The sequence below is a fragment of the Lontra canadensis genome, unplaced genomic scaffold, assembly GCF_010015895.1.
Source record: "Lontra canadensis isolate GAN:19392208 unplaced genomic scaffold, GSC_riverotter_1.0 scaffold53, whole genome shotgun sequence".
Classification (NCBI taxonomy): Eukaryota; Metazoa; Chordata; class Mammalia; order Carnivora; family Mustelidae; genus Lontra; species Lontra canadensis.
In genome coordinates this window covers 299,624-308,212 of record NW_022631047.1, presented here as the reverse complement: position 1 = coordinate 308,212, position 8,589 = coordinate 299,624, and the positions used below count along the sequence as shown (strand labels likewise).

Below are 8,589 nucleotides of genomic sequence, written 5' to 3'. Positions count from 1 at the left end.
GTTACTAGAAAGTGGAGAAAGTGACTCCTAGAATTATAGGAATTCTAGATTTTAGTAGAAGGATGTAGCCAACTATAGGCAACTTCAACAGGAATAAATGGACGAAATAGATACTCAATTCCACTCTCCTCCTAAACTCTAATCTCTTACTAGATTTTCTCATTGGATAAACTCTCCTTGAAGCCAGAGATCAAGGGAATTTACTTATGACATTTGTAAGGCGTCTTATGAAGCATGGAAACAATGGAAATAGATCTGGATAGATCTGGATAAATCTGGGTAGATCTGAATAAGAGAAAATAATTCAAAACATTCTGGAGAGTGAGGTCATTTGTCCATTTTAGTACTGGTGCACATTTGGCCAACCTCAATCATCAAGATTTATGGCAGGATTATGATAGGGTTTAGTTCTATCCAACTGTTCAGAACTTAAAGTATCAATATGTGTGATGCCTGAGGCAGTGATCCTGGGTCTTCTTTTTTTCTTTTTAGATTCAGAATACAATTTCCTTATGGTAGACCAATGTCAATTTGTTCTAAACACATCTCTCATAAATTAAGCACTGATTTTTTTTTGTGTGTCATATTTATTTTCCATCATTTAAAAATTTTGTAATATTTTGTAGGTTTGTTTAAGTTAAGAGAAGGTATAGCTATTAATGTATTTTCTATGAACATAAAGTCATGTTTTCTCTTAAGAGATATTATTTCAGTTGAGATTCATCTATAAGAAGAGTAAAGAATGAACTGGAATGTGGGCTTTAGGATGTTTTGAGGAAGTTAATCTGAATTAGGACAGATTGATGAGGAAGATGGAATGACTTATTAACTTAAAGAACTATGTTTAGGAAACTCTGGTATTTTGAAAACTTAATTCTTTTGTTTTAGCATTCCCTTACTTCTTTGAGGATAATGCAATTCTTTTGAATGAGTCACTGAAGGCTTGTCTCACTTGTTTGTTTCTCAAAGTGTAAATGAATGGGTTCAACATGGGAGCTATGGATGTCATTAACACTGTCACACTCTTATTAATAGCCACTGAGTCCTTTGCTGAAGGTTTGACATAGATGAAGATACAGCTTCCGTATGTGATGGAAACAACAATCATGTGAGAAGAACAGGTGGAAAACCCCCTTTTTCTTTGCTGGGCAGAGGGGAATCTTATAATGGTCTTGATAATGTATACACAGGACAGAACAACACACAGAAGGGTTGTGATGAAGGCCAATACAGCACAGGTTATCACCATCTGCTCTAAAAGCCATGTATCTGAGCATGAAATCTTTAAGATAGGAGATGAATCACAGAAGAAATAATCAATTGCATTTGAGTTGCAGAATTCTAGATTTACTATCATGATAAGTGGTGGGAGTATGATCAACACACCAGCTGCCCAACAGCAGAGGACAAACTTTCCACAGACTTTGTTGTTCATGATGGTTACATAATGCAGGGGTTTGCAGATGGCTACATAGCGATCATAAGACATGATGGCCAAAAGAAAAAATTCTGTTACCCCAAAGGCATCAATAAAAAACACTTGAATGACACAGATACTATAAATTATTGATCTGTCACCTGTTGCTATGTTGTATAAATACCTAGGAATACAAGCAGATGTGAATGAAATTTCTAATAAGGCAAAATTCTGTAGGAAGAAGTACATGGGTGTTTTGAGGTGGGAGTCAACCAAAGTGAGGAATATGATGGTCAGATTCCCAGTTATACTTAACATGTAAGTGAGATATAGAAACATAAAAATAGGAATCTGATGTCTAGGGTCATCTGTCAGTCCAAGGAGAATGAAGGTTGTTATTGTCTGATTTCTCATCATTGACCTCCAGTTTCTTTATTAGTTCAAGAAAAGTTCAGAGAAATTTCAAATAGAGTGGAATCAAAGGCAAGTCTTACAATATCCTATCTTGTTAGAGTGTAGAGAGTCACACTCTGTTGCTTTGACCTCTATAATAAAAACAAAACAGATTCATAACAAAATCATAGTCTTAAAAAGTCTCAGTGATCTGAAGATCTAGAAGATCCAAGGAAACCTAAACAAAATAAAGTACATAAAGTAATACTTTCTTCATAGGAGAGAAACTTCTCTCAACTGCTCTCAACAAAAGCTGAGGTGATAAAGATGGAGGCATTTGCCATAGGTTATAGTAAAAGAAACCACCCAAAATGTTAATATAACTTTAATGGCTGCAGAAGAGCCCTTGTGACAGATTGGAATTTCAAGTTTTCTAGTCAGAGCGAATTTTCTCATGTAACTCTTTCTCACAAATCCACTCCAGGTACTCAAGCAGTATATCAAAGCTTGGGGGAAGGAACAGATATTGTCCCAGATGGAAGTAAAATGTCTTCTGAATGTATTTCAAGTTTTCAAATGCAGAAGAATGAGGAAGAGGATATAGAGCTAAAAGAAACCCTTTTAATATATTCCAAATCAACACAAGATTCATGGTAGTCAATCTCCAAAAATGGGGGCAGTCTAACAGAGTAGAGAAAAATCTCCTAGGATCCAGAAAGCTGGGAATGGGCGGAAAAGCAAAGGAAACTCACCAGTATGCAGACAATGGAATGGCATCTTTGTAATGCTGAAAGGGCAACAACAACAACAAACTAAAATTCTTGTTCAGCAAAAAGCCCATCAGATATAAAGCAAGATAAGACATTTTTACACAAAAAAAGCTGAGATAAGCTATTTCCCTTAGAATTCCACTTAAAAGAATGCTAAAAATTCTTTCCCACCTCTTCTTCTTCTTCTTCTTTTTTTTTTTTTTTTTTTTTTAGAGAGAGATAAAAGAGTGTGTGAGTCATGGTATAGGGAAGGGCAGATGGAGAGGGAAAGAGAGAATCTTAAGCAGGCTCCACACCCAGCCCAGACTCAATCTCATGACCCTGAGATTGTGACCTGAGCTGAAATCAAGAGACAGATGATTAACCAACTGAGCCACCCAGGTAGCCCAGAATGCTAAAAGTTCTCTGTGCTAAAAATGTTTGATATCAAATAGAAAATGGGTACACAGAAACAGAGTACCAGAAATCTTGATTTTGGCTCAGATTGTGAGATTGAACCCCACATTAGGCTCCACTCTGAGCCTGGAGTCTGCTTCTCTTTCTCTCCCTCTGCCCCTCCCCTGTTCATGTACTCTTTCTCTCTCTCTCAAATAAATAAATAAATCTTAAAAAAAGTACTGTAACATCACTTACATTTATACCCAGAAATCTTCTCTATTCACTAGCTGACTCTAAACCTCATAATCAGTTTTATGCTTTTGCTGGAAATTTTGGAAAGTGATAAAATTAAGCTGCATTGTCATTAAACAGGCTTTCTAGATCTATTTTTAAAGTGAGATTTCTGTTTAACTACTGTCACCAAAAGTAGTTTTTGTTTCTGTTTTGTGTGTGTGTTTTGAGAAGGAACTCCGATTTTCAGACTCCCTCCTCTCATGTTTCTCTGACAGTATATGTAGAATAGAAATCATTTTAGTACATAATTTACTTCAGATGATGTATATCGAGTGCACTGGCTTAGTGAAGAGCAAAGTAATAACAGCCTACTTCTTCCTGAGTTATTCTTCTTTAATAATTGCAAAAGTTTCCCTTTGGTTGATTTTGTGCAATTATAAGTGAATAAATATTTTCTTACACTGTTCATCATTTAAGAGAAAGTCTCTTTCAAAGGTTTTGTAAACATCATAAACTCTCTTGACTTATAAATATTGCTATTTTTACAGTATCAAATTTAACATTTGTTTTATTTGCTAGACATGCAAATAAATTAATAAAATTATTTCATTTATATGTCTTTGGAGACCCAGGTACCAAAGACATGATGAAACTTTTCTATGTTTTGCAAGAAACAATATTGGAAACAAGCTCTCATACATAAGAGGGTGCAATGGAGTTAGAAGATAGACTCAAGTTGCTGGGCTAAAAACTAGGACCATATTTTAAGATAAAAGTCTAGATTATTCTTTCTATCATGTGTAATATTTGGAAAATTACAAGGCATATTTTTTCTTCTTTATTATGATTTTATTAAAGAAATAATGTGTATTACTGAACAGCCTTACTCTGATAAGCCAAAAGAAAAAAATGTAAAATCACATAAGGTAGAAATAACTAATCCAATTATTTGACAGTATATTTTCCCAAACTTTGCCCTTTGTGATTGTACCCAGAAACATTATGTACTAATGTGATTAGTAAATGCATGACATATAATTGAATACATCACTTGTCAAATATCCTATTATCCTTAAAAAATTTTGTGCACCTATTTATATCTCAGTAATTAGAGATAATCATCTATTTAATTTCAGGTTTATCATTATATTTTAAACTCCTCCCTTTTGTCAAGATTTTGTGGTTTTTCCTTAAGAATTCTCCATTTTTAATGTGACAATACATCTCATGTTTATGATCTAAAGATTTTTTTTTTTAAGATTTTTTTATTTATTCATTTGACAGAGAGAAAGATCACAAGTAGGCAGAGAGGCAGGCAGAGAGAGGAGGAAGCAGGCTCACTGCTGAGCAGAGAGCCCGATGCGGGGCTCGATCCCAGGACCCTGAGATCATGACCTGAGCCGAAGGCAGAGGCTTAACCCACTGAGCCACCCAGGCGCCCCTATGATCTAAAAATTTTTTAAAAAATATTTTTATTTATTTATTTGTCAGAGAGAAAGAGACAGCACAAGCAGAGGGGCAGCAGGTAGAGGGAGAAGCAGGATCCCCGCTGAAAAAGGAGCCCAATGCAGGACTTCATCCAAGGACCCTGGGCTCATGACATGAGCTAAAGGTAGATGCTTAACTGACTGAGCCACCCAGACAGCCCACACTTCATGTTTTAATCATGACTAATTACAATCTTTAGATTCCCCTTAGTTTTTGTTTCTAAATTATACAAGCTTTGTTAATAGCATCCTTGTAGAAACATTTCACATTTGTCATTAATAATATCACTGAAATTTCTAGGACAAGGATGTGCTTAATTTTTTAATGCATTTGAATGTCATCAAAATGACATCCATAAAGTTTTTATCAATATTATACTTCAAGACCACTGCATGAATATTTGCCTTTGCTTACATGAAACTTACTGTTGCATTCTATTTTTTTTAATAAAAAGTTTTAGGGTCTCCTGGGTGGCTCAATTGGTTAAGCATCTGCCTTTAGCTCAAGTCATGATCTCAGGATCCTGGGGTGGAGCCCTGTATGGGGCTTCCTGCTCAGTGGGGAGCCTGTTAGTCTTTCTCCCTCTGCCCCTCACCACTCGTGCTCTCTCTTTCTCTCTCAAATAAATAAAACCTTTAAAAAAAGTTTTAAAGGATATTGGTCTTTGTTTGGTGTAGTAATTGTACTGACTCTGAAATCACCCATATAATGGTTACCTATTCAACCTGTATGTAAAACTATCACATAAAACAAAAGAAAACAAAAAATTTTCTCCTCCCTGCCTTCTGCAAAGTTTTCCCTAGAGGGGTGCCTGGTTGGCTCAGTGATAGAGCATGAGACTCTTGATCTTGTGATTGTGAGTTTGAGCCCCACATGGGGTATGGAGAGTCCTAAAAAATCATTTTTCTTAAAAAAAAATGTTTTCCCTAGAGAGTTTTCTCTTTGTAGTTGCTGGTTATACCTTATTAACTCATCTTTCTGTAGGATACTAACAACAAAAAAACTTAAGGGCTTTGTAAATCTGTTTTGGACCATAGCTGTTCCATAACAGTTCCTAAATTATCACCAGTTTTTCCAATGATTATTTATAATAGCAGCTAGTCAGTAGTTTATATTTTGAATAAGTATCTCCAGGGGTAACAGGTTTCTTAAATTGATGAATTAAAAGAAAAATTTCCCTGGAGATCTCATTTAGTTTATTATGTGAATGGTTTTAATTGCTTCCTTTAAAACATTGCCTTGCCAAACCCCTACTTTGTGTCCAGTTCCCACAGCTTAAACTGCTGTCTTATTAGGGAGGGAGGACTGACCTAGGGCCATAGCTTTTTCTGCTGAGCTGTTACACATACCAGCTGCTCAGTGTGACATATATGAAAGCATTAGCTTTACAAGCCACCCACATTCTCTCCATTGTCCTCTCCTCAACCTAGAAGTTCCTAGGACATCTCCTAGTAATGTTCTCAGCCCCGAGTACTCTGGGCAATATCCAACACATCCTTCTTCTTCTTCTTCTTTTTTTTTTTTAAAAGAAAAGATTTTATTTATTTTAGAGAGAGTGAGAGATTAAAAGCAGGAGGAGGTGCAGAGGGAGAAGGAGAAGATGACTCCCTGTTGAGCAGGGAGCCCCATGTGGGGCTCCATCCCAGGACCCTGGGATCATGACCTGGGCCAAAAGCAGATGCTTAACCAACAAAGCTTTCTTTTCCTTTTCTCTTATTCCCTTTTATTTTCAAATTTATTAAGAGACAATGTTGGGAAAATAACTGACCCTAAACTGTGATTGATTGAGCTATAGTTAATTGGCTTTCAGAGATTTTTTTCCCCCATTCTAAAAGAGTTCATGGGTCACTAAATAAATCAGTGTCAGGTAATATGTCATTAACTATCTATATCTAATCTATATATATATCATCTATGTCTATCTCATAAAATTAAAATATTTTGGTGAACTATTTACACAAATACCATATAGCCTTGATGAAAATATTTCAATCAGTAAAGATCTTATAACTCATTTTACAATTATTTAAATAGCTTTTCATCCCAAGACTGGTAAAAAATAGATCTAATCTGTTATTCAGAGGAAATTGTCATCTAAATCTCTCAAAGGGAACAGTAAGTGAAATCACAAACATTATACTTACTTTTCTTTGAGTAATAGCTCCAGCTGATTAGTAGTCCTGAAGGTTAAAAAGATGAAGAGAAAAATGTTAACAGGGGCTTGTGTGTGGGTTTCTGGTCCCTCTTATTCATGGCCTATTATATTCACTGGGGCTCTGAGATGGCCTACATCTCTAGATTTCTTATTTCTAACACACTGAAAATATTTTCTTATTAGACCTTTTCGTTTCTAATGTAGGAAATATCCTCTAGTTCTCTCTCCACTTAAAAGTTGAATACTATTCAGGGACTTCCAGAGTATGAGGAACTCTATTTGGTTTGAAGAACTGGTAATTCTCATCACTCTAATTTTACACCATTAAGACTATTTTTTGGAAAGGGAATTGCTGGTAAGACAGAAGCTAAGCATATAAACAAAAGGGCTCTTGTGTCTCAGATGAAAACATCAGTAATGAATCCCTTGTGTAAGGTATTTGAGAAAGAATCCTGAAAGATGCAATGGTGAGGATGGTTTCTTAGAGACTGAAGACTCAACAGAAACACCAGACACAGTCTGAAACAAAACAGTGACAATCAGTTGATAGGGAAACAAACAGACTTCTTAAAATTTTTTTTCATCATTTATAGCAACTAAGTGATCATAAAAGACCATTTTTCTTTTTCTTTATTATTTTTATTATATTTACTTATAAAGTAAAAATACAGATAATTTAAAAAAGGAAAAATATAAGTAAGTATAAGTTAACATACTTTCAATATTCTTGAATATATCTTTTTTAATGGTTATATACATTTCTATATTTCTAGTCATAATATTCAATGTTTTATTATTTATTTCCAAAGATTTATTTATATGATGGAGGGAGAGAGTGAAAGGAGTGGCAGAGGGAAGAGGAGCGGGAAAGAATCTCAAGCAGACTGTGGGGAACCCAACGTGGGGCTTGATCTCATGATCCTGAGGTCATGACCAAGGCCAACAAGCAAGAGTTGGGCACGTTGCTGACTTGTCACTCAGGTGCCCCTAGACAACTAGATTTTAGGACAAAGTTCAATATCAGAAATAAGGAAGGTCATTTCAAAATGATGGAGATCAATTTATTAAAATGGCATAGAAATTCTCAGAGTTTATGTTCTTAATAACAGAGTTTCAAAGTATCTGAAACAAAAACTGACAGGATGTAAGGAAAAATGGACAAATACATAATAGGATATTTCAATACTTCTTTCTCAATAACTAGCAGAACAAATAAGCAGAAAATCAGTAAGGATATGGAGGATTTGAACAATGCTATTGACTAATGACTAATGGATAGAACAACTAGGCAGAAGATAAACAAGGAAAATGAGGACTTGAAAACTTATGAACCAGTGAGGTTTAACTGACATCTATAGAATAATCTACCCAATAAGAGAAGAATATATTCATTTGAAATGTACACTGAACATTTGTCAAGACAAACTATATTCTGAACCATAAAACAAATCTTAGTAAATACAAGAACATTCAACTTTCACAAAATGTATTCTTAAAATTGTGTATCAAAAGAGGGGTCTCCAGGAAACCCATAAACATCTGGAAACTGAATAGCACACTTAAAAATTACTCATGTTCCAAAAAATAAACCTAAGGGAAAATTATAAATACGCCTTCACTGGTGAATTTTACTAAACATTCAAAGAATAAATGCCAGTCCTTTTCAAAGTGTTCCAAAAATTTGAAGACAGGGACACTTCCAAATTCATTTATATCAGGTCAGTGTTACCCTGATTCCCAAGTCAGATATATTA

General features: G+C 35.0%; 1 protein-coding gene across 1 annotated transcript; it reads right to left on the bottom strand.

Moving 5' to 3' along the window:
- Positions 1 to 895: 895 nt before the first annotated feature.
- On the bottom strand, positions 896 to 1,834 carry LOC116877594 (olfactory receptor 6C2-like). Its single transcript, XM_032874354.1, has one exon. The coding sequence runs from the start codon at positions 1,832 to 1,834 to the stop codon at positions 896 to 898; it is 939 nt and encodes a 312-aa protein (XP_032730245.1).
- Positions 1,835 to 8,589: the final 6,755 nt, after the last annotated feature.

Excerpts from the sequence above, each read along its gene's own strand:
- LOC116877594 (XM_032874354.1), bottom strand. The coding sequence starts at position 1,834 with ATGATGAGAAATCAGACAATAACAACCTTCATTCTCCTTGGACTGACA.